This window comes from Aulonocara stuartgranti (assembly GCF_965226115.1).
Source record: "Aulonocara stuartgranti genome assembly, chromosome: 3".
NCBI classification, from domain to species: domain Eukaryota; kingdom Metazoa; phylum Chordata; class Actinopteri; order Cichliformes; family Cichlidae; genus Aulonocara; species Aulonocara stuartgranti.
Genome location: NC_138941.1, coordinates 64,350,303 through 64,376,385, shown reverse-complemented (window position 1 = coordinate 64,376,385; position 26,083 = coordinate 64,350,303). Strand labels below are relative to the sequence as shown.

The 26,083-nt window shown below is 39.3% G+C and overlaps 2 protein-coding genes across 5 annotated transcripts; both read right to left on the bottom strand.

Annotated features, from left to right (window-relative positions):
- Positions 1 to 2,768: 2,768 nt before the first annotated feature.
- Positions 2,769 to 13,759, bottom strand: LOC309701786 (low affinity immunoglobulin gamma Fc region receptor III-like). 4 transcript variants are annotated; one of them, XM_082526006.1, is made up of 8 exons: positions 13,649 to 13,759; positions 12,871 to 12,906; positions 8,323 to 8,583; positions 7,998 to 8,243; positions 7,690 to 7,911; positions 7,455 to 7,544; positions 5,866 to 5,950; positions 2,769 to 3,147 (listed from the first exon to the last, which is right to left on the bottom strand). In XM_082526006.1, the coding sequence occupies exons 1-8, from the start codon at positions 13,677 to 13,679 to the stop codon at positions 3,078 to 3,080; spliced, it is 1,041 nt and encodes a 346-aa protein (XP_082382132.1). In that variant the 5' UTR covers positions 13,680 to 13,759; the 3' UTR covers positions 2,769 to 3,077. The 4 variants fall into 4 exon arrangements, 3 of the variants coding, with proteins under 3 accessions (XP_082382132.1, XP_082382131.1, XP_082382133.1); XR_014275247.1 differs by having other exon boundaries at positions 3,137 to 3,147; positions 7,455 to 7,579; XM_082526005.1 differs by lacking the exon at positions 2,769 to 3,147 and having other exon boundaries at positions 5,622 to 5,950.
- A 2,340-nt stretch (positions 13,760 to 16,099) lies between these two features.
- Positions 16,100 to 26,079, bottom strand: LOC309696908 (myelin-oligodendrocyte glycoprotein-like). Its single transcript, XM_082518432.1, has 4 exons — positions 26,031 to 26,079; positions 25,671 to 25,742; positions 17,114 to 17,467; positions 16,100 to 16,842 (listed from the first exon to the last, which is right to left on the bottom strand). The coding sequence occupies exons 2-4, from the start codon at positions 25,720 to 25,722 to the stop codon at positions 16,622 to 16,624; spliced, it is 627 nt and encodes a 208-aa protein (XP_082374558.1). The 5' UTR covers positions 25,723 to 25,742; positions 26,031 to 26,079; the 3' UTR covers positions 16,100 to 16,621.
- Between the last annotated feature and the right edge of the window lie 4 nt (positions 26,080 to 26,083).

Here is a 26,083-nt window from a genome sequence, read left to right as displayed (position 1 = left end):
GGGTGAACTTCCTGTTTCTAGAGACAGAGCGAGTAGTACATTTTGTTCTTTTCCTATTAAGAGTAAAATATGAACATATACTTTAATGCAACATAAAACTCATAAAAGCGTTTCCTCTTTAACAGTCCTGCACAGACCAACTGTGTGGGGTGATGGAGCGCATCTTCAACCTGAACCTGAGGCTGGGGAGAGTCCAGCAGCTCTGGAAAACCTCCTGTGTTGTACCAGTGCCAAAGACTTCACATCCCAAGGACCTCAACTGCTACAGGCCGGTGGCTTGACATCCCACCTGATGAAGACCCTGGAGCGGCTGGTACTGGCTCAACTTCGGCACCTGGTGAGCTCATCACTGGGCCCACTTCAGTTTGCCTACCAGCCTGGCATTGGAGCAGATGATGCCGTCATTCACCTCATACATCGTTCCTTCTCTCATCTGGAGATCGCTGGGAGCACTGTGAGAATCATGTTCTTTGATTTCTCCAGTGAAAACTGGACTGGACTCATAACTCAGACGCTCTCTAAAGAAAAGAGACTCATGGTGTGGGGCAGAGCAGGCTGTACCTGCTGCTGAGGTCTTTTGGAGTGAAGGGCCCACTCCTGAAGACCTTCTATGACTCTGTGGTGGCCTCAGTCATCTTTTATGGTGTAGTCTGCTGGGGCAACAGCATCTCCTGGGCCACCACTGTTCTAGGATGCCCTCTGGACCCAGTGGAGGTGGTGAGTGACAGGAGAATGGTGGCTAAGCTGTCATCCCTGTTGGACAACATTTCCCACCCCATGCAGGAGACTCTGACAGCACTGAGCAGCTCCTTCAGTGGCTGCGGCACCCACGGTGTGGGACGGAAAGACTTCGCAGGTCTTTCCTCCCCACTGTTGTCAGACTCCTGAACAAAGACTTCACAACTGACCAAACACACACATCCACAATAACACCAAGTGTAATTTTTTTTCTGTTAACATAGTATTTTATTCTATTGTATATAGTATCTTATTCTTATTATCTTATCCCAGTCCGTTGTTTTTCTTCATTTTTGCTGTAACTTGTACTGTCCACTTTCTGCTGTGACACAACAAATTTCCCACATGTGGGACTAATAAAGCTTATCTTATTTTACATGTCAAACCACAAAAGAGTTCAATGTGAAGATTCATTTTTACCGGTTCTCAGGAGGATGTGTGGATTAAGGAAATGGAAAAAAGACCATTCTGACCAGATGGAGACTAGCACAAAATTATAATAAATAAACAATACAAGGCGAGTGGTTATCTGATGCTATTATTATCATTATTATTATATCATAATCTTGTTTTCTAATGTATTCTGATTATGTACAGGGGTTTAGACTTGTTAGTTCGTAGGGTTTGGATTCTGTGCTCCTTCTTTTTAGTGTCTGCCCGTGTGTTTCCTCTGTTCTCCGTCTGTACCGTGTCTTTAAATCCAGTCTATGTATGTCCTGTTTTATTTTGAAGGTCCGTATCTGATGTCAGTGTGTTCCGTGCACCCTCCCTGGTGATTCAAATTCAGGTTTCGGTTTTGTTTTGTTAGTTTTCCCAGTTTAGACTCTTTCTTGGTTTTGTTTCTTGCCACTCTCGCTTTTGGTCGTATGTCACCCTCCTGCAATAAAGCTCACTCACATCTCAGCCAGTGCCTGCGTTTTGGGTCCTTATCTCTCCTAAACACACCTTGTCCCGCAAACCGTCACAGTGGGTGGAGCCAACTTTCACTTTTATCGGGAATACCTTGAATTGAAGATTGTATAACAAAGACTAATTTCCTCGCTTAATAGGCTTCTAAAAAATGAAACTTAAAAAGCGTAAATAAAAATAACCTAAATAAACCTAAACTATCATCTGCTGACAGGTGACGTCACACTTGTTACTGATCATGCTATAATATTTTTGATACCAGTATTCACTTCTGGTGGAAACAACTGCTGCAGCGCTGACTGCTGACAGGACACCTCCTGAGCATGCGCAGTGGGCCACATATTCTAGAACCAGAAGCACTGTTGAGTCTGCTATCGAGGCTTGAACAGTGTTTATAGTCCAGCTCCACCAGAGGGCGCTTTCACACAATCAGATTTGTCTGTGATGCATTTACAGAGTTTTCTTTGAAGACAATTTCATAATTATGCTTAGAAGAAACTCCAACACATTGTACATAAAGTCAGTTTATTAATAAAGTTTCCTCCAGATCACCAAAACTTCATATGGATCTATTAAAATAAGAGTTTGACTTTGTTATGATCTATTCTGAGTCTCTTTATAAATTTGCATCCTGTGTTTTTTCCTCTTACTTTATGGAAAGTTGTTGTTAAGCATTTTAGTCATAAAATAGAAAAATTATTAATTAAAAATTATATTTTATAATGAGTTATGGTCCATCGTGTAAATGCACATGAAGGTCTTTCTGGGCTTTAAACTATTTTAGAGTTTAGCCCTGTCCATAAAATGAGTTACCATAAAATCTGTAATGTTTGATAAGCAGATGACTCTCAGCTTTACTTGTCTGGAGTTATTTAACCATCAGTTTTTGGAAGTGGTCATTTGTTTCCAGATTCCCTCAGACTGGATAAAGATAGATGTCAAAGATGTTTTCTTTATAACCCCTGAAAGATGATCAGCTATCTTATCTCATCATATCTTTATGACCCCTGAGAGATCATCAGATATCAAACTGCACAGTAACTAAGTTCCATATCTGCTTTTGATCTGTGGCTGAGATTTAGTTTGTTATTTGCACTGAAGAGGACTGAAGTGTGTTTGTGTTCACCACAACAACTCACGTTTTCCATCAGACATCTTTGTGAAATCCACAGAAGCACACGAGAAGATCAAGTGAGACCAAAGTTTATTGAACCTGCAGAGAAACCAGATCACTGCTGTGGAGACGACAGCACACTTAGAAAGTGGTGAAGTTACCATAAAAACATCTTCATGGTGCCATTCTTTTTCTGCATCTTTATATAAAATAAAAACCTCTCCATTTGAATGTTCTGCCCCTCAGTGAGGGTAACTTTATGAGGAGAACAAAGATAAAATAAACTAGTGTGTTTTACAGTGGATTTGTGGACCAGTTAGAGAACAGCAGCTAGATTCCAGAGGGTGGACTGGTGGACCACTTCAGTGATTAGATGACATTTGGCTCTGCCAAAACAACAGCAAAAAAAAAAAAAATCCACACACAGGAGGAGAATACGAGCACAAAGCCAAGCTTCATTCTTCTCTTTATAAACAGCATAGAATGAGGACATGTCAGCGAACGCATCACAGTTAAAATAATTTAACGTTCTGCTTTTGATCATGTGACGTATTTAACTTTTTTACATATTTTCTGCTGATGTGTCAGATCACACAGCATCTGCATAGACATGCAGTGTTATTTTCATACATTTTAACCACAAGATAAATTTTTAGACAAACCATTGTAAGACAGTTTACTGGCACCAGAATATTTACTCACTGCAAAAACTCAAAATCTTACTACGGTAAGTATATTTGTCTCATTTCTAGTCAAAAATATCTCTTTACACTTAAAATAAGACACATTAGGCTAAAGAGTAACAATTCAGTGAGATACAGTGGGATGCAAAAGTTTTGGCCACCTTATTAATATTAATTGTTTTCCTGTATAAATCGTTGGTCGTTTCAATAAAAAATGTCAGTTAAATATATCATATAGGAGACACACACAGTGATATTTGAGAAGAGAAATGAAGTTTATTGGATTTACAGAAAGTGTGCAATAATTGTTTAAACAAAATCAGGTAGATGCATAAATGTGGGCACTGTTGTCATTTTATTGATTCCAAAAACTTTAGAACTAATTATTGGAACTCAAATTGGCTTGGTAAGCTCAGTGACCCCTGACCCTACACACACAGGTGAATCCAATAATGAGAAAAAGTATTTAAGGGGTTAATTGTAAATTTCCCTCCTCTTTTAATTTTCTCTGAAGAGTAGCAACATGGGGGTTTCAAAACAACTGTCAAATGACCTGAAGACAAAGATTGTTCACCATCATGGTTCAGGGGAAGGATTCAGAAAGCTGTCTCAGAAATTCAAGCTGTCTGTTTCCACAGTTTGGAACATATTGAGAAAATTGAAGACCACAGGCTCAGTTCAAGTTAAGGCTCGAAGTGGCAGACCAAGAAAAATCTCAGATAGAGAGAAGCGATGAATGGTGAGAACTGTCAGAGTTAACCCACAGACCAGCACCAAAGACCTACAACATCATCTTGCAGCAGATGGAGTCACTGTGCATCGTTCAACCATTCGCACTTTACACAAGGAGATGCTGTATGTGAGAGTGATGCAGAGGAAGCCTTTTCTCCGCCTACAGCACAAACAGAGCCGCTTGAGGTTTGCTGAAGCACATTTGGACAAGCCGGCTTCATTCTGGAATAAGGTGCTGGGGACTGATGAAACTAAGATTGAGGTATTTGGGCATAACAAGGGGCATTATGCATGGAGGAAACAGAACACAGCATTCAAAGAAAAACACCTGCTACCTACAGTAAAATATATGGTGGTGGTTCCATCATGCTGTGGGGCCAGTGCAGGGACTGGGAATCTTGTCAAAGCTGAGGGACACATGAATTCCACTCAGTATCTGAGTCATCTCAGTCCCCAGACCTGAATATTATTGAAAATCTGTGGTGTGAGTTAAAGAGAGCTGTCCGTGCTCGGAAGCCATCAAACCTGAATGAACTAGAGATGTTTTGTAAAGAGGAATGGTCCAAAATACCTTCAACCACAATCCAGACTCTCATTGGAAGCTACAGGAAGCGTTTAGAGGCTGTAATTTCTGCAAAAGGCGGATCTACTAAATATTGATTTCATTTCTTTTTTTGTCATGCCCAAATTTATGCACCTGCCTGCTTTTGTTTAAACAATTATTGCACACTTTCTGTGAATCCAATAAACTTCATTTCACTTCTCAAATATCACTGTGTGTGTCTCCTATATGATATATTTCACTGACATTTTTTATTGTAACAACCAACGATTTATACAGGAAAATAATGACTGATATTGATAACAAGGCTGTCAAAACTTTTGAATCCCACTGTATATTAAATTGTTTTAAGACAGTGAATCTAGTGAATTTCAACCTAAAATATCTTGTATTAAGTGAAAAAATCTGCCATGGAAACAAGTGAAAATTCTCTAGTTTCTCTCTAGTTTCAACATTCACTGTCTTGAAACAAGTTTCTGTATCTTACAGAAATGTCTGTTATGGTCCATTTGTCTTAAGGCCGAGTATAATATAATTGTATGAACATCACAATGAAAATCATCCTCTAATCCCTAACATATAACATGCTGATACTGTTTTCTTGAAAAATGCAAAGTATGTTTATCTGGAATAATTTCAACAATTAGGGCCGGAGTGTAAGAGTGAGTTATTAATTCCCTTCTCTCTCTCTTTTTTTTTTTTAACGACATTTGGATGCTAGGGGGCAGTTATTTTTGAGTGACTCCATTTATACAGGAAGGCATTCTCAGGTGTGTCACTGGAAAAGTTTGTTGACCTTGTTATCTATAGCACTTATGTGAGAAATAATCATGCGAGTTAGGCTGGAGTACTAATGCTGAATTATTAATGTGGGGAAGATGTCAGTTTAAACAGTAAAAAGAAGCAGTGGCAAAGTGATTACATGCTTCGCAGTTCAATCAGCCCCAGTTGCAACTTTTTTGATTCACAGGCTTCCAGATAAAGGTTTATAAGTGTGAAGTGAGCTTTTATCTGGTAAAGAGCATGAGTCATAGCGTGTGTTTTTTTTTCAGCTTAGGTTACCATGATGGCTGGAAAAAAGGGTGAGCCGCTTGTCTCTGTCCATAGTCAAAGATAAGGAGCTGAACCTGGGCCTTCTTGTTCTGATGGTTGTTTGTCCATAACCGACGTCTTCAGTTCTCACTGCTGAGTAGATCACAGCTGAATCACACTCTGAGAATAAAACATATTAGATTGCTGCATTATTTGTTTACCATGATGCACTGTGAAGAGATTAAGTGATCATTTTTATAAACCACAGCAGCTTTTCAGTGTTCTTAACACCTCAACTGTGACACAGCTTTGACAATAGAGAAGTGGAGGTGTTTCTGTAGAAAAGAAAACTGGACGACCACAAAGCTGCCACCTGCTTTCAGTGCAGATTGACTCTCTTTACTATAGAGCACATAGCAAACACTTGTCGCAGCCTGAACACTATTTTAAAAATTAAATCTACTTTGGCTGAATTTCTGTGTGCAGGATTTAGAGAAATTCTTTTCCAGATCATGTCTCCATGTCCTTGGAGATGTGTTTTTAAAATGAACAGCTCTGTGTTGAAACACCTGCAGCTGAAGTGTTTTCTTTCTATCAGAAACAGGATGCTGGACGACTGCAGAGCTGTTAGCTTCAGTTAACCACAGACCACAAACACACAGTCCAGCTCACAGTGAACAACACTCAGTAAGCACAGAGTGAAAGACTAAGTTTGCACATTTTAGGTAAGGCGAATTCATAACAAAAGTATATGTGTATTGCTATGAAAACATCTTCTCCTACCTTTGCCTTTCAAAATTTTTTAGACATTTCTTCTTTCCCTTTTTTTATTATACAGGTAGAAAATATTTTCAAAATCCAAAATATCGCAATACTGCGATATTTTCACAGACCTTCAGTCAGTGAATTGCCACCATACTGTGGTGGAGGTATTTGTGTGTCCCAGTGATCCCACAGACTGTGTTGTCAAGGACTGTTAGGGCTTCCTAAGACTGACTGGACCAGAGTGTGTGTTCAGACAAAGAGTGACCCTCTATAAGAAGCAATAAACCAAAGGACCAGTTTACCCTCTCTGGGACTGGGTTACTAGGACCCACCCTGGAGCCAAGCCTGGGGAGGATGCTTAATGGAGCACCTGGTGGCTGGGCCATAGGCCATGAGGGCCAGCTTCAAGATATGTGGAATTTTTCTGTCAGTCCTCCACCCACAGGAGCTGCCATATGGGCCAGGTCTAATGTGTGGTGCAGTGAAGTGTGGATGTATACTCAGCTATTAAGTCTTGCAACTGGGACATGTAACTTCACCTCTTGGAATATTGTTCAATGCTACAACCAATTCAGTCCATGTAAAACAGTTGGAATAGCTCTGTGACAAAGAGCCCAAGGTCTTGGGCCCTTTGTCACAGATGCTCTTCATAACTGAGGGCTTCATCAGGTGATGTACTCATGCTCGCTCAGGAGCAGTTCACAGCCAAGAGGGGAATAAGAATTAACACCTCTAAGTCTGAGGCCATGGTCCTCAGGTAAGGAGGATGAGTTCAGCCCCAAATGGAAGAATTTAAGTCTTGCTTACGAGTGGAGGGAGAGGAAGAACTACTTTTATGATATTTGGAAATTTCCTCCCAAAGATGTCTTAAAATATTTACAAATATCCTGACGTAAAAAAGTTTGAAACATTGCATTACCTTCACTTTTTCTGATTGGTTGTTGCAGACACTTGGATATGTTGATGACACTGCACGTGATGTCAGTGATGATGTCATCTTCTCCATTACCTTGATCCGATAAAAATTAAACAATAATATAAGTTCTGTAAACAGAGATTACATGTAAGAAAGTTGTTACTGTGATCATCATGAATGTGAAATTTATTCTAATAAACAAACTCAGACATGAAACATCAGGAAGTCTGAGTCTCACCTTCAGGTTTCCTGTGAACACATCGTCTCACCAGCAGAACCAGTAAAACCAGTAGAGCCACAACACAGACTGATCCAACAGATGACAACACAGAGAGAACAGGAGGAGAGAGTGATGGAGGAAGAGTGATGGAGGTGGAACCAGGAGGACAGGTGGATGTAGGTGGAGGTGTGGATGTAGGTGGAGGTGTGGATGTAGGTGGAGGTGTGGTGGTGTGTTTCTCTAAAATAAAGCAAACACAGTCATTAAGTTGTCGTCACATTGTGAATGTTGAAAGCTGCAGAAACACAGACAGGTGAGTGTGTCACCTGTGACAGTGATCCAGCTGGATGGAGACTCTCCATGACCGCTGATGTCACACTTGTAGAGGCCTTCATCAGACCTGGAAACATGCTGGATGGTCATGTGACCTGTAGGCTGCTTCCTGATGAGGGAGCCATCTTTATAGAAAGCAGCTGGGAGGTTGGAGGGAGTGGTCTTTGTTTTACAGAGCAGAGTGACGTCATCTCCCTCCATCACAGGGAGGACAGGACTCTGCAGGATCACTGATTTATCTGAGCACAGAGACAAACTACAGCATTTCATCCATTTACACACAGCTTCATCAACACTAACTCCACACACTCAGCTTACCAGTGACTGTCAGGTTAACCATGTTACTGATGGGACCCTCTCTGGACTCACACCAGTAAACTCCATTGTCCCATGGGAAAACATTGATGTCACAGGAGGAACCAACTGCCTCCCCCCACCCATCTTCACATTGACTCATCTGTTGTTTGCTTGTGTTTCTCCTCAGAGTCCATCCAGCAGAGCTGTCGTCCTCCTCACAGCTCAGAGACACAAAGTCTCCTTTAAAGAACTGAGAGCTGCTGGGACTCACAGTCAGACGAGCTGTGAGGGTTACAATGAAAAACCAATGATCTGTTTATTTTATGAAATCTGACACAATTGTTAGCATGTTTTGCTTAATCAGTTGTTTCATCAGTTTTATATCTGAGATCCATTCTGGAAACATTAACTTAAGTTAAAAGCAATACGAATAAACCAAAATATTTTAAGTTTGAAATACATAAAACCATTAATAACAGAGGATTACCAGCAGGTAAAATAAGTAAAAATAAGTACAATCATTTCTTCAGTAAATTTATTTCCAAAGATGCTACTGACACCAGGTGTGGGTGACAACCGATCCACACACGCAAAGAAATCAAACCGTAGAAATCCATAAATTGTGCGTAATAATGAGAAATGACAGAGGAAAGGGAGAGAGAGAGGTAGAAAGGCATGGGCAGTCATGAAACCAGCTGAAATCTATAAATAATTAGAAAGCAATCCTGCCAGTTAGTGCAAATTAATATCAGCTGGTTCACTTCCATATGTGTCTCATTATCAAAATGTCACACAAGAAACATCTCATGATGATTAAAACCAATGAATAGTTCTTATGCAGTGTTTGTTTTTTTACTGTACAGCTGTGGCCAAAAGCTTGAGTTAGAATAGCAGACTGGATGCTTGACATCATTGTTCTTCCTGTTAAACATGGTTACCTGGAAGGAAACACATGTAGCCATCATTGTGTTACATAAAAATGCCTTCACAGGCAAGGATGTTGTTGCTACTAAGACTGCACCTAAATCAACCATTTATCAGATCATCAAGAACTTCAAGGAAAGAGGTTCAATTATTGTGAAGACGGCTTCAGGGCGCTCAAGAAAGTCCAGCAAACACCAGGACCGCCTCCTAAAGATGATTCAGCTGCGCTATCGGAGTGCCACCAGTGCAGAGCTTGCTCAGGAATGGCAGCAGGCAGGTGTGAGCGCATCTGCACACACAGTGAGGTGAAGACCTTTGGAAGATGGCCAGGTGTCAAGAAGGGCAGCAAAGAAGCCACTTCTCTCCAAAAAAACATCAGGGAAGAACTGGTATTCTGCAAAAAGTACAGCAAGTGGACTGCTGAGGACTGGGGTGAAGTCATATTCTCTGATCAAGCCCCTTTCCGATTGTTTGGGGCATCTGGAAAAAGGCCTGTCCGGAAAAGAAAAGGTGAACACTACCATCAGTCCTGTGTCAGGCCAACAGTAAAGCATCCTGAGACCATTCATGTGTGGGGCTGCTTCTCATCCAAGGGAGTGGGCTGCACTCACAATTTTGCCCAAAAACACAGCCATGAATAAAGAATGGTACCAAAACATCCTCCAACAGCAACTTCTTCCAACAATCCAAGAACAGTTTGATGAAGAACAATGCATTTTCCAGCACGCTGGAGCACCGTGCCATAAGGCCAAAGGGATACCTAAGTAGCTCAGGGAACAAATCATTTTGGGTCCATGGCCAGGGAACTCCCCAGACCTCAGTCCAATTGAGAACTTGTGGTCAATCCTCAAGAGGCAGGTGGACAAACAAAAACCCACTAATTCTGACAAACTCCAAGATTGATTATGACAGACTGGGTTGCTATCAGTCAGGATTTGGCCCAGAAGTTGAGAGCATGCCCAGTTGAATTGCAGAGGTCCTGAAAATGAAGGGCCAACACTGCAAATATTGATTCTTTGCATAAACGTGATGTAATTCTCAATAAAAGCATTTGAAACTTTGAAGTGCTTGTAATTCTATTTCAATAATCACTGAAACAACTGACACAAAGATCTAAAAACACTGAAGCAGCACGCTTTGTGAAAACTAATATTTGTGTCATTCTCCAAACTTTTGGCCACGACTGTACTCAGCACTCAGAGAGCCCCCTCTGTGTGACTCAGTGTTTTGATGTTTTATTATTAGTTTTACTGGTCTGTAGTTTCTTCTTGGTTACTAGTGTTTGGTTTCTGTATTGCTTGTTCTTAGGTTTTGGTCTCTATGCTCCTCATCTTACTCTGTCTGTACTCTGTCTCTGAGTTCTGTCAGTGTATTTCCTGTTTTACTTTGAAGGTCCATATCTGATGTTAGTGCATCCAGTTTATATCCTCCCTGTCTCATCATATTTGTTAAGTTCAGCTGTGTCTCTTCTGTGTGCAGTTTCTTCGTTTCCCTATGTGTTTATTTATAGTGTGTGTTTCCTCCGCATGTCTTCCTGTGTTTCTCCATGCATGTCATCCCATGAGTTTAGGTTTCAGTTTAATTTGTTAGATTCTCCCCAGTTTACATTTATCTTAGTTTCGGTCCTCCAACCTCTGCTCAGCCTGTTTTCTCACCATTTTGTAAATAAAGCTCACTCTCATCATCTGCGTTTGGGCACTTTTCCCTTCAACCCTACAAGACTGTCATCGCAGCTGTGACAGGCGCACTCATGTAATTGAAGGAAGGACGAATGGAAAAATGACATTCTTGATAAAAATCTGTTGCCATCTACCAGAGTGATGAAGATGAAGCGAGGGTCAACAGAGTCAAGCAAGACAATGATTGCAAAAACACACAAAAGGAAACTCAGCTGGTTTCACAAAAACGACATAAAGCTGCTAGAATGGTCCAGCCAATCACCTGAATCCAACTGAAAAATTATGGAAAGAATCCCAAAAGGTTGATTTTGTTCATCTGGACATAATGTTTTCAGTGGGGGAAACTTTTTGTAACTCGTTCAAGTGATTTCTTCAGTCTCAGCTGACTGCAGGTTTATAAACACTATATTTGCATAATGAGTGAAACTAGCACCACTGAAGGAACAATGGGCTGGGAGGTGTTGAAATCTCCCAATTCTTTGAATCTTTGGGCTGAAGGAAGGACAATACTCGGTGTATAAATGCTCAATCAACAATCATTTATTTCCATACAATTCAACACTTAAGAGCATTTGAACCATCATGATGGGGAGAGCTGCCTGCAGAGGGTCACAGCAAGTCTCAAAATGGTGACGGGTTGCTCAGCTTTTTATAGTCTCTAGTGGCCCCCACCTAGTCATAAAAGTCTAAACATTCACATTCTTTCTCTCTTACTAAATTATGACCTCGGCTCCCTGTCTTCTCTGCTCCCTGCAAAGGTGGGGGTATGGAATGTTGTCTATCTCCCTAGACACCAAGTCTCCTGCTTACAACCTTCTCTTGATGATTCAGCAGTAAAGCATGTCAAGAAAACAGTATAAGACATTCACAGCCGATCAAGGATACAGAATGATGCACACTTATCTAATGAACTACAAAATGATTATGTTCTTCTAACTCAAAAGTATAATGAGGACTAAACTACATACTGATCACACACTCTATATTAAAGGGTATAATATAATCTACAGCAGTATCATAATTCAACTACTTTGATTACATATATATGGTAACATATAATAACAGAATAATCTCAACAGAGGTCAGTTCCTTGATCATTAATATGCAAATTCTCATGACCATTGATCAACAACCACTGATCAATGGCCATGAGTACCATTGACAGAGAGTTGGGGAATGGCTGCAATCACAGCATTGTAAGATGGCGACAGATGTCCCCTTAGGCCCCCTCCTCGATTCAGAGATGGTCTTTCCCTTTTCACGTAAATGGCCTCCTTTACTCTGCCTTCAAACCAGCGTTCCTCCCTGTCCAGGATGTGTACAGAGGATGGCCCGTAGGTGTGAATAGACTGCAGAGTCCTGGCTTGACGAGGTAGCTCTTCTGTGTTGTGCCATCCGCTTCACTAGAGGTTGTTTGGTTTCCCCGATGTATAAATTTTGGCACATAACAGCGAACACTATGTTCCTTTGTTTGTGTCGGGGGACCCGATCCTTGGGGTGGACCAATTTTCGTGCAGCATGTTTAGGGTTTGCAAGCCACAGAGTGTTTAGAGATAGGATGTTAGTTACAAAGAGTTGAATTTAGGATGAGAGGTATTGTTTTTATATTTTTTATATGCAGTTTCTTAAGTACAGGTGTTGTAAAGGCTGATTAGAAAGGTGAAGGAAAACTGAATAATATCAGTTATTATGGTGAACACAGGGTAAGTTTTAAGAGGGTCAAACTGACGAGTGGATTACTTGAATTTTTGAATAAGGTTAGAAATTGTAGAAACAGCGAAAAGTTTCCGATTTTAAAGTATGCAAGTGAACGGGTCTGAGGGAAGTGGTGAAGGCAAAGTGTAGCAGGTGTTAGTGGTTAGATGTTGGTGAAACTTGTCAACTTTAGTGTTTAAAATTTACATTAATATATCAAATGATAAATAGAACAGGATTACAGATGAGACAACAGAAGAAGGTTACTGACCTTGGTTTGTTGTGCAGCTCAGCAGTGAGATCAGAACTAAAGAGAAATGACACTCAGGTTGATTTGAGGTGAACATAAAGAACAACTGCACACAAACAGCTGACAAACACACAAACTCACTGGAAAAAAATACTGGAAAAATGTGTAAAACTAAAAAAAAAAAAAAAGAAAACAGAACCATGTTCTGCTGCTTGTCCACTTTAGACTCTATCACAGCTGTTATTACATTATTACATTACAGACATTCACACCTGCAGCCACTTTAGAATCATCAGTTAGTCTAACTTGTCTTTGGACTGTGAGAGGAAACCTACACAGACACTAACCACTGCACATCTGTCACACCTGTACTTTTTAATATCATTTACATATCTTTAAATTATGTTTTTATTAACATGTCTTGAGGTTTATCTTACAGTTATTGACAAGTAATGATGTAATTTTGTACTGTTCTCACAGTTTATATCTTGAAAGCAGCTTTTTATGTGCATTGACTTTAATGTGAGTATAAACTATCAACTACTTTTAAAAGTCATGTGTCCACTGTGCAGCTGTGTTGATATAATGAGTGAATGATTTGATCTTTTCACTGCCTGCTGTGTTTCCTCGACTCCTGAGCAAAGATAAAGAGTCAGTTCAGACCTGCAGTTGGTCCTCGTGGTGTTTGAACTTGAATTCAGCCTGATTTGTTTTTCATGTCTTCTCCTCCATCATCAGTTATCAGGAGAGCAGACAGTCAAAGTACAAGAATTCAAACAAACACAGAGATTCTACTTACAGAGCAGACACAGCACAGATGTTTCCTTCATCGTCCTTCTCACTCATTTGAGCTTTTTTTCATTTCTGTCACTGACACCAAGTAAAGCCCGCCCTCTTCCTCTGAGCACCAGCTTTTCTACTGGTTCAAAAACATTGAGTGGGAGACTGACTTTCTTGTCTAAAGATAGAAGTGAATACAATTATTTAAATATACTGTTCACCAGTGAAAAACCTGAAGTGTGTTTTTTTTAAATAATTTGAATTAAAACACTGACTTAGATCTGACAAACAAACACACAACACCAAGAGATGATGAGTTTATCATTAAAAGCTAAAAACATCCAGAAGAAACAAGTGTTTTATAATAATGAAACTACGCTTAATAACTGCAACGTTACATTAATCCTCCCGCAAGGGTTGTTTATGGCCACTAGAGGGCGATGCTTGACTTTAAATACTTCATGAATACAATTAGATCATTAATTATTTTACAGTTTGTTATAATAAGCGAATAAATCACACGCTCAGCACGCTTGCTGTTCTTAATGAAATGGCCTTATTTTCTTTAAATCTTAATAAAGATTACATTCATTTGTTCATGTGACTGTATGTTTGTTGTGTGTCTGTTCAGCACAATAGTAAAAGAAACTATGGAGATCTCTACACTGTGTAGTTTAGAGATGAGAGAACAAAATATTGTTGTTGTCTTATTTAAAGAACAAAGAAGTTAAATAGACCAAAACTCATCACAGTTATATTAATGCTGTTTTGTCATCATAGAAATACTGATGGTAGTGATTCATACACATGCACATTATTGTAGTGCTCCAGCACTTAAAGACCTTACCCCTAATGATGACATCATCAGGTGGAGTGATAGTCGAACTCGGACCTGCATGATTCCCACCCCCTGGTGGTGACATTGCGTCATTGCGCCAAGGACCAACCTGCTGCAATTGTTAATGGACACACAGGTTCACCAGTTGCTTCTTCATAAAGACGTCCAGAATCCACAGACATTAAAGTTCATGTTTGGAAAAGTGACACAAGGAGGGAGAAACAATAAGGAACTCTGTTAAACCTGACAACAACAGCACCACAGCTTAGCAAGAAGGGAATGAATGCAGGAAGGTTCACAATTCATTACTCAAGCCAAGTTAAAAGGAGATTTTGCATGAAGTAATAAGTGCATTTCTGCCAGAGGTTTCTTCCTGTTAAAAGGGAGTTTTTCCTTCCCACTGTCGCCAAAGTGCTGCTCATAGGGGGTCATATGATTGTTGGGTTTTTCTCTGTATGTATTATTGTAGGCTCTACTGTACAATATAAAGCGCCTTGAGCTGACTGTTGTTGTGATTCGGTGCTATATAAATAAAATTGAGAGAGAGATATTTGTATGACCTTCATCTGAAACCAAACAAAACAACCTCAAAACAACAACAAAGCATATGTTATTATATTGTTATTGTTAGCACTCACAGACACTCAGCAGTGAAGATTTAAACCAGTTTCAATTGTATTAACATTACATTACAATGAGCGCCTGTCTCTGAGTGTGGATTTCCATGGAGATTATGCTAGTTTGCTTCATAATAATCAGTTCTCACATGTAAATTGTGCGATCATTTTCAAAATTAAACATTTTGTGTTCAGTTTTTCAGTCACTACAGATCTGATGATTTGTCACCTCTGATTACAGATTATTCCAACAATCTATTAGATTTTTATTGATTTAGTCAAACTGGATCATTCCACTCACAGCTTTCCAGGGACACACTGATTGTTTCATACATGACCACTAGAGGGAGAAAATTGTCTTTAAGTACTTCTTGAATACAAGCAGGTCATCAGTGATGCTTCCATAGTTTATTACAGTAAATGAGAGGCTGAGGTTGAGCTTCCTATTAAAAGTGATGTATTTCATTCATCTGTCAATAAATAGTACCTTCACTTTAACATGTACTATGAATGTGGGTGTTGAAGAGTGTCAAGAGTGTCCAACGATGCACAAAGGAATCCACACACTATGACATGCAAGGTAATGAGGGAAGCTACGAATTGGCATGCAAACAATACATCTGAAACTAATTAAACATGAGGCAACAGGAAGGAAGCAAAACAGAATACATGGGCATAAGGCTCATTTATGTTGGAAGTGATAGCAGAGCTGTATGTTTGAATTGTTTCTGAAACCACTCAGTCAGATAATAGTAAATCATGTTTAGGTGGAGACGAGTGAGCTAACTCCCTGCTAACTTCTAACTCTGTTAATTTTTTTTAAAATCTGTTTTCATAGATGCCTGGATGTTAAACTCCATTGTTACACCTGGCAAAGCAGCAAAACTGATCATTTTATTAAAGATGAAAGAATTTAGACAGTTTTTAACTCGCAAAGATGCTGCAGTGTTCGTTTGACTTTTGGGACCTGAAGCAGAGTTTGGACCCTTAAACAGCTAATGACATCAGACTTACACCAGGTCTGTGTGGTTTACTGAAGATACATAAACAGGTCATCAATTTATACAGGTGTCTGTATGATCAACTCCGTCACATCTCTAAGTTTCTGCCTGGATCCTCAACCTGTTGGTGGGCAGCTCTGAACACCACACGTTGGATTTTGTTGAGAAGATGAGAGAAGTCATTATGAAGGCAGATGAAACCGTGGTCTCGTGCGATGTTACATCCGTCTTCACTTGCATCCCAGTCACTGAAGCGTTGGAGGTAGTTTGTAAGAGATGTAGGTACAGCAGCTCTCAACAGACAAACATTGTGGAGTGATCATTTAACCAAATGATCTACAACATGTAATGCGTTAATATTGAGGTATTAAATCATGTTATTTGTACTTCACAGTGAAACAGAGTCCTGAGGTCAAGTTTTTTTTGTTCTTTGTGCTTTACCAACAGAACCACACAAGCAGAAGAAGACCCAGTGAGACAAAGGTTATTGATCCTGCACAGACACCAGATCGCTGCTGTGGTGAGAACAGGAGGTTTCACACCTCCTTGTCCACCTCAGTGAGCTGACTCTTGCTTCTTTTAAATCTCCAAAGTGCCGCAAAACCAAGAACAGCGAAACCGACAGCAGCAGCAGCAACAACGGCAAGAAAGACTTTCAGGGTGGTTGAAGTTTCCACCTCGAATGTGTCATCCACATCTCTCTGTGCCTCTTCTTCTTTCACACCATCCAGCTCCCACATGTGTTCATGTGTTTCACCTGCAGAGAAAACAGCAGCTGTCAGAGCAAAGTCCTTCACACAGCAGCACAGCAGCAAACTAACAGGTGTGAGTTCTGCAAGTGAACAGCTTCAGTTTCTGAGCAGTTTCAGCTTAGACACAGAAAACATCTAAACATCAAGGCGGCTGTGAGTGAAGCGTTTTAGCTCAGCATCTATTGGATGTTCATGTGTTAAATCACAAGTGCAGGAAACTCTAGCAGGGCTGTAAACATGGGCAGTGCTGCAGTTTCTCAGAGGTGACAAACTCACCTGTGACTGTGAGGTTGATGAAGTGACTGATCTCAGTGTGAACTCTTTTACTTCTCACAGGGTTCCTCACAGCTATGTGACACTCATACATCCCAGCATCATTAAACGTAACGTTCTTCAGAATCAGAGAAACGTCTCCATCCTTCATCTCCGGGTCCTTCAGTTTCACTCGGCCATGAAAAGATGGATGTTGGTAGTTTTCATAGGAGTGTTTGTTCCTGTAGAAGTAGACGTAGCCGTCTGTGTTCAGGTCAGCTCTGCTCCACTTCAACACTGAGATTATTTCATCTGTGGAAATCTGACACTGGAGAGTGACGTCATCTCCAAGCTTCACCTGAACATCCTGCTGAAGAGCTGAAGCAAAAAGAAGAAGTGATATTTTTAATATTTAACACACCTCAGTGACCTGAACTCACAGGAACATTTAACATAAATCACGTGGTCTCAGGTGAGAAAACACCAGAAACATTTTTAGTGAGTCAAACAAACATGCTTCTTTTAATCCGCCCACAGTGTTCAGTAAGGTATGTCAGAACACTCATGATTCAGTGACTTGATAGGAATGCCCTAGGTTTTTTCTGTATAACATCATCATCTGTGGAGGAATTTTGGGCAACTCTTTACAATGTTACTCCACTTCATTGAATTGTTTACACAACAACTCTGCAACTACAGCGTCAGATTTTTCTGTTTTCCAGCCTCTCTGCTGTAGATTTGCTCTGGAAACACAAAAACACTTTTTTCTGATGTTAAAGTGATATTTGACTCTTGGAAACAAAAGTCTGGTCCTTCAGATCAGGTAAACATTTGTAAACATGATCAAATTCCCTGAAGATGTTCGTGACATATCGAGTTTCGAGTTTCCTTCACCAGCTTTCCGAGTTAGATTTAAAACACCTGGAATGGTCTCCACCCAGATAATGAACCAGTGTTGCTCTCTGACACCAGACCCGAGCAGATGTGATCACAGCTGTATCCAGCTGTCAGATGGACACTTGAACACATGTCTCCTTTGAATTATCTCCTGGCCGTCAGACAGTGACTTCAGACTGATGTCAATGACTTTCACATAACAGTCAGTGATTAAACCTTCATGGAAATGCTTTTCATTTCTTATGTCATATATTTTTAATTTCTAGGTAAACGCATGTTTAGGGCCAACATGTTAAATATGATTTGTTTGAACAGATATGGTTACAAACTGTCTCCACCTCCCTTCGTGTGAGGTTTGACTTTCCTGTATTTGAGAAGTTATTCGACTAATGTTGTAAAACCTTTTGGTTTTAGCTCTGCCTGATGTGTTAGCATGAAACAGTCCAACTCATCACATGATGCTCAGTAATGAGCCCCTTCTTCTCAAGTGGTCTCACAGTAGAGTCATACTTCAGGCAGGATTTCATTTAAAAAAATCCCCCTCAAAGGGCCTGTGGAGGGAAAGCTGAGATGACTTTTCTGTCTGAGCATTTCATCTTTGACTTGACCTTTTCTGTTGCTCTTAAAGGTCAGTGGTCGTACACATCGGTTTTCTGCATCCCGTGATGTTAGCTTCAGGTGCTGAGGGGCTTCTATTGAACTCTAACTGTAATGAAGTTTTTTGTGTTGTTTTAAACAGGGAATATGATTCTGTCGGTTAGTGGTTATTTTTTTACTTTTACTTTACTTTTATGTTGGATGATCAGGAGGTAGAGCAGGTCACCTACCCATTGGAAGGTTAGTAGTTTGATCTCTTAATAACTCCAAGTTTCCCTCCTGTGCAGTCTTCAGAGTGTGAATGTTAGACAGAAAGCGCTTAAGCATAGAAAACAGTGCTTGTATGAAAGGACGTGAATGGCTCAGGTAGGGTATAAAAGCACTATACCCACTGAGCAAAGTGATTTTTTTCATTTCATTTCATTTCGTCATATTTGGACGTATGGTTTCGATCCACTGAAGTTGTTTTGTAACACCAGGCAACACCTTTTTTTGTCTACTGCACTTTTAGGGTTGACGTCTGTAGGACCACCATGTTCGGGTTATTTATAGTCCAAATGTGGTCGTGGTGGACGACTTTTCAACGTCAAACTTCAAACTCATTTTAGACATGGTTTTTATGATGCTTATACACGTATAGGCTCTGTAGTCCCATGTTTCCAGAGAGTGGAGATCATGTTTTCTGTACAGAAACAGTTATGTGTGAAGGAGAGCAGCGTGACCACTGGACCATCTCCGAGATGCACACCTCACTAAAATAAAAACCATATATAAATACAAATGCTCTTTTAAACTTATTAAACACATTGTACTCCCTGTAAAAGGAATTCAGTATGTTTTTCTAAATCCTTTAATCAGTATTCTTTTATATTTAAATACACTTTAATAAATTACCGTTTTAATTAAGATTAATCCAAATAAATAAAACAGTTAAAGAAAAGTGTAAAATAAGAAAGAAAAAACCTGAATAAATCAATAGGCTAACACATAATAAATTGTGTTTGTTTATAAATTATCATATTTATCATGTTGATAACGATGTTGCTATTTATAAATAAAAAAATATTTGATCTATTAATCATTCAAATTCCCTGCACCTGGCTCCCCCCAAAAAAATTACCCAGTGTGAAGTCAAAATTTTGAGCGTCATATTGACGTCCAGGTTAGGTCACAGTTCATATCAAATTCAGACGTTGTGTAGATATTCAGAATTGGTCATCTAAGGTCCTATGTTTCAGTCTGTTCAGTCACTTAATGTATATAATATATAATGTTGTTCTTCTCTCCCTTTTTGCACAGTCGAGGAGCGTGTCAGGTTACATTTCACTGCGTGTTGTACTTGTATAACTATGCATGTGACGAATAAAGAATCTTGAATCTTGTTTCTCACTTATCCAGAAGGGCTGAATTTGAGGCTTTTTCCTGATCAAATATCTCCACTCCTTTAAAAAAAAATCCTCAAAACAGAGACTGTTAACAACAGCTACCGTCTCATTATTAGCTGTTGTAATCTCCATCAAGGTGATTAAACAGTGATTTGAAGACAGAAAATGTTATATTTTAGACTATTTGACTGCAACATTTGCTGCTCCAAACAAACCCCTCAAATTATCTTTTAACGTGTTAAACAAATTACTCAGAATGATACAGATTAAACATTACTTACAATTAGAAATAATCTGTTTTCTGGGGTGTCATGGCGGATTGAGTGGACGCGTTTGGTGGTAGCTCCCTATCAGGAATTTAAAACACCGAAAACTCGTCAACAGACAATTCAATTGAGCAAAACGAATATAATTGGTGAGGAATAAGGCAAAAGGAGGCCAAAATGCCAAGGGGACATGATAAAGCCGCAAAAATAAATACCAATAACGCAACAGGACAAGACTGCACGAGCCCCGATGGCATAATTAGAGATTCGGCTGGCGAATTACTAAAAGCCATCGAATCATTGAAATCAGAAATGAAACAAGATAATGAAAGGCTGAGAGAAGGCATTAACACGCTACAGCGGGAATTGGGCGGTAAGCTCGACAAGATAAAGGAGGACATAAAAACTCTGTCGAAGAGAGTGGGGGAAGCCGAGGATCGAGTGGGAAATATAGAAGATGTGACAATGGAGTTAATTGAAGCGCTCCTCCAAAGCTTGAAAACACAGAAATTTATTCAGAACAAGCTGGTGGACCTGGAGTCAAGATCCCGCAGAAATAATATACGCCTGGTTGGAGTGGAGGAAGGCTCCGAGGGGAGATCTGTCCAAGACTTTGTCTCGGAGCTGCTACAGCACGAGATACCTATACCGGCCGGGCTAGAACTTAAGATCCAGCGGGCCCATCGTATCTCTGTACAGAAACCGCGCCCTGGAGAATTCCCACGTCCGATTCTTATTAATTTCCAGGAATTCACAACGAAAGAACTCATACTTCGAGAAGTTTGGAAAAAGAAGCAAATCCAGGTGAATGGCAAGACGATCTACTTTGATCATGACTATGCATCAGATATTGTTCAAAAGCGCAAACAATACAGAGAAGTTAAGCGGATACTAAAGGAAGCGGGAGTGCGCTTCCAAACTCCCTACACGAGCATTCGGATCCACTGGCAGGACGGAGTCAGAAACTACGGTAACGTACGAGAGGCGGCTATGGAGATGCAGAGGAGGGGATACGATGTCCAGATCCCGGCGGCATCTGAGGAGGACGATGCGCTAAGCAGAAGGTGTCGAGAGTGGAAACGGGCCTCAATCTCCCATCGAGAGCAAATTTCTTCCCCGAGGCAGAGAGTTAAAAAAAAATTGGAGGAATTTCAGAGAAATGCTGATTAGTTCGGGGGATATCTTCCCCCTGTTACTGATCAGAAAATTATAGGCCTCTTAAATTCAAAGTTCTGGAGGAGCAACACCGGATGGAGGTAAATACGTTGGACTATAATTTGGGAACTACTTCTTCAGTTCTCAAATATTTCATAGGGCCCTCCTTTACGGAGGTTTTTTACCCTAGATCTACCAACGGGGTCATGGTGGGAGACAGTTTCTTCCTACTAATTGGGAGTCGCAAGTTTGTGTTTAATTTTTGTTTAATGTCTAGTAATATTGTTTTATTTTATTTTCTTAAACTAGAGGGGATGATCATTGCACACTGTACGAATTATGAGTGGTGTAGGTAAAATAAAAATTATTTCAATCAACATCAATGGTCTGGGGAATCCAGTTAAAAGGAGTAGATTGCTATCTAAATTGAAACGACACAAGGCACAGATTATATTCATTCAAGAAACTCATATGTCAAAAGAAGAACATGAAAAATTTAAAAAGCTTGGCTATGTAAATTCTTTTTATAGCTCATGTAAGAATAGCAGACGAAGAGGAGTTATAATTTTATTAGCTAACACGGTAAATTTCGAAAAGTTAGAGGAAATCTGTGACAAGGAGGGTAGATATGTTGCTGTCAAAGGGAGGATTAATAATGAAGTGGTGTCCCTGATAAATGTGTATGCCCCTCCAGAGGACAACTCAAAATTCTATCAAAAACTATCTGAAAAAATTATAAGCTTTAGTGAAGGGACCTTGATATGTGGGGGCGACTGGAACTGTATATTAAATCATACTAAAGATACTACAAGCAAAAAAAGACGCAAAGATAATAAATCTAAATCTCTTAACTCATTAATAAAGGAAGCGGATCTCTGTGATGTATGGAGAGAATTACACCCTCTGGAGAAGGATTATACCCATTTCTCAGCAGCCCATAAGGTTCACTCTAGGATAGATTTTTTTTTGATAAATAGAAGTGATAAACATAGAGTCACAGAATGCAATATCGGTATAGCCGACTTGTCGGATCACAACGCCATTCATTTGACCATTCACCTACATAATCAGAAAAAGAAATTATTATGGAAATTGAACATTGGTATTCTCAATAATGAATCTGAGGTAAAAGAGATCAAAAAAGAAATACAAACCTGTATTGCCCACAATAAGGATGATCAGATAGACCCAACAATAATTTGGGATACTGTGAAAGTAGTAACTCGGGGGTATTTGATATCAAGGACCAGCTACCTCAAAAAAATGAAGAAGCTTACACAGTCCAAATTAGAACAACAATTAAGGGATTTGGAAAAAAAAAAGCATACAGATTTGAGTCCTGATTTGGCCGAAAAAATCAAAAACGTAAGAAAACAACTAAGTGATTTGACTATGGAGGAAATAGAAAAGAAACTGAGATTCACAAAACAAACATTCTATGAGTCTGGCTCCAAAGCAACTAAAGTATTGGCTAAACGGTTAAAATTAATGCAAATAACTAATGCAGTCAACAAGATTAGAGATCCAAATACCAAGGAATTACTATATGAACCAACACAGATAAAAAACACCTTTCAAGAATATTATAAAACATTGTATAGTCAACCGGATCAGAAAAATGGACCAGAAATTGTAGAGTTTTTGGATCAGTTAGACCTCCCTTCAATAGGGACAACTCAAAATGAACTATTAACCAAACCAATTACAAAGGAAGAACTGGATAAGGCAATAAGGAGATTGAAGACGAATAAAAGTCCAGGGAGTGATGGGTACCCCAATGAGTGGTATAAGACTTTCAAAGAGGTTTTGGCCCCTATTTTGATAGATTCTTTTAATTGGACAATAAAACACGCTAAAATTCCACCTTCCTGGAAAGAGGCCATCATCTCAGTCTTACCGAAAGAAGGTAAAAACAAGGAAAACTGTGATTCTTATCGCCCAATCTCCATCTTAAATGTTGATTATAAACTATTTACATCTATAATCACAAGACGCCTAGAGCTGTTCCTTCCTGACCTGGTGGATGAAGACCAGACAGGGTTCATTAAGGGGCGACAGACACAAGACAATATACGACGCACATTGCATATAATTAATGAAGTTAATAGAGAAAAAATCCCAACAGCCTTAGTGAGTTTAGATGCTGAAAAGGCTTTTGATAGAGTCTCTTGGATATTTCTTTTTGCTGTTTTGAAGAGAATGGGCTTTGACAGTATCTTCATCAAGTGTATACAATCCCTGTATCATAGGCCAATGGCTAGAGTTAAAATAAATGGGGACTTGACAGACAGCTTTGAGCTCTTTAGAGGAACTAGGCAAGGTTGCTGCTTGAGTCCAGCTCTTTTTGCTTTGTATATTGAGCCTTTGGCTCAGTATATACGGCAAAGTACAGACTTAAAAGGGGTTTTTGTTTCTAAACTTGAACAACGAATAGGTCTTTTTGCAGATGATATAATTATATATCTACAGGATCCTGATACGACCTTTCCTTGGCTGTTTAAAGCATTAAAATATTTTGGTAAAAACGCAGGATATAAACTAAACATCGTAAAGACTCAAGTACTCTGTCTGAATTATTTCCCCAAAGAATTATTACAAAATGAACTTAAACTAAAATGGGATTCAAATAAGATCAAATACTTAGGTGTCTATTTAACTAGTGATACAAGTACTTTATACGAGGCAAACTATGTGAAGTTTAGTAACACAATCCAAAAAGATCTGATTAAATGGGCTCCGCTTGTCAAGGACCTTAGCTCAAGAATAGAGGTAATAAAAATGAATGTGCTTCCCCGGTTATTGTACCTATTCACCTCATTACCAGTCCAAATAACAGATGCACAGTTTGGTAAATGGGATAAATTAGTTAGTAGATTTATTTGGAAAGGGACAAAGCCAAGAATAAGATTTAAAATACTCCAATCAGGAAAAGAAAAAGGAGGACTTGCCCTCCCGAATTTCAAGGAATATTTCTATGCAGCCCAGCTGAGATATACTGTTTACTGGTGTTCATCAGAATATACTTCAAAATGGAAGCATATAGAGTTAAATTATTGCCTATCATGTCATCCACAAGCAAGATTGGGAGAAGAAACTACCCAGCCCACGAACAAAAATCTCATCACTGAATTTACTATTAAACTCTGGTGGACAATAATGAAGAAATATAGAATTACAGAAGATTGTAAATTGCTGATTTGGCCTGCATACTCTCGAAAATTCCAAAGTGGACAATGGGATAGCACATTTTTAAGATGGGTCAATAAAGGAATTACAGCAATGTGTACATTAATAGATGGGACAACATTTAAATCTTTTGAGAATCTACAGAAACAATTCGGATTGGATAAATCAGATTTATTTAGGTACTTTCAATTAAGACACTTTTACAATACAGAAATTAGAAAGAAGCTCTCGAGAGAAAGAAATCGTATAATAGGAACAATAACAGGTGCATATAAAAATCTTCCATCAGGAATTCTGTCGAAATTATATGATGGCCTACAAAATTCGAATAGGAATGAAACATTATATATTAAACAAAAGTGGGAATCGGAACTACAAATTGAGTTGTCAGAGGATGATTGGCGATCCTTATGTCTCACACAGCATAACTCCACTAGCTCTAGACGATGGAGAGAATATGGCTGGAAAAATGTGATTAGGTTTTTTATTACTCCGTATATCAAAAGCAAGCAGTTGAAAACACCCCAACAATGCTGGAGATTATGTGGAGACTGGAACGCCAATCACTCACATGTGTTTTGGAAGTGTAAATATATTAAATCATATTGGGAAAGAATCGCGGCAACAATGACGAAGGTGCTGGGGTATGAAGTACTGTGTGAGGCACGAGTAATGTATTTTGGAATATGGGAAAATGTAAAAAAGGAGGACTGGTATTTGTTTAAGATTATGTTGTTGTCAAGCAAAAAGGTGATAACAAAGAATTGGCTGAAAAGCGATCCTTTAAAACTGGAAGACTGGATGGACGTAATCGAGGACATATATACAATGGAAAAAATGACTTACACTCTGAGACTGAAATCTGACAAACACCGAAAACAGTGGACAAAATGGATAATTTATAAGTCTCAGTCAGCCTTATAGGGCGGGACCTCTCGTGGTTTTTTTTTTTTTTTTTTTTTTTTTTTTTTTTTGTGTGTTTGTTGTTGTGTTATTATTATTATTGTCTTGTCTGTATGTAATACAAAGGAAAAAGTACAAAATAAAGAGTAAAAAAAAAAAAAAAGAAATAATCTGTTTTCTGGTTTAACTCACCGGCAGATGCTGAAATCAAACACAGGGACAGGAGCATGCTGAGAGAAGCCATCCATGACAGCAGGGTAGAAACTGAGAGAGGAGAGGAAAGTGGTGATTTAAAGGAAACAGAGCAGCTTTACCAAAAAGCACAAGATGAGAAGTTCACACCTCTTTCACTCACGAGTGCACATTTAATAAGTACACTAGTATAAAGGTGTCAAGTCCCTGCTTGACTATTTGAATATTGAAATAGATTTGCATCTGTGGTCCAATGAGGAGAAGTTTGTCAAAGTTAATGAACAACTGACTCAGAGATTGAAGTCTGACCTGGTTCATGGTTTTCTCTGTAAAATGTCAACGTGAAATAACAAATTTTACCTTGAAGTTAAATTGATAAGAAAAAAATCTCTTGACACAGTCAGTTAAGTCTG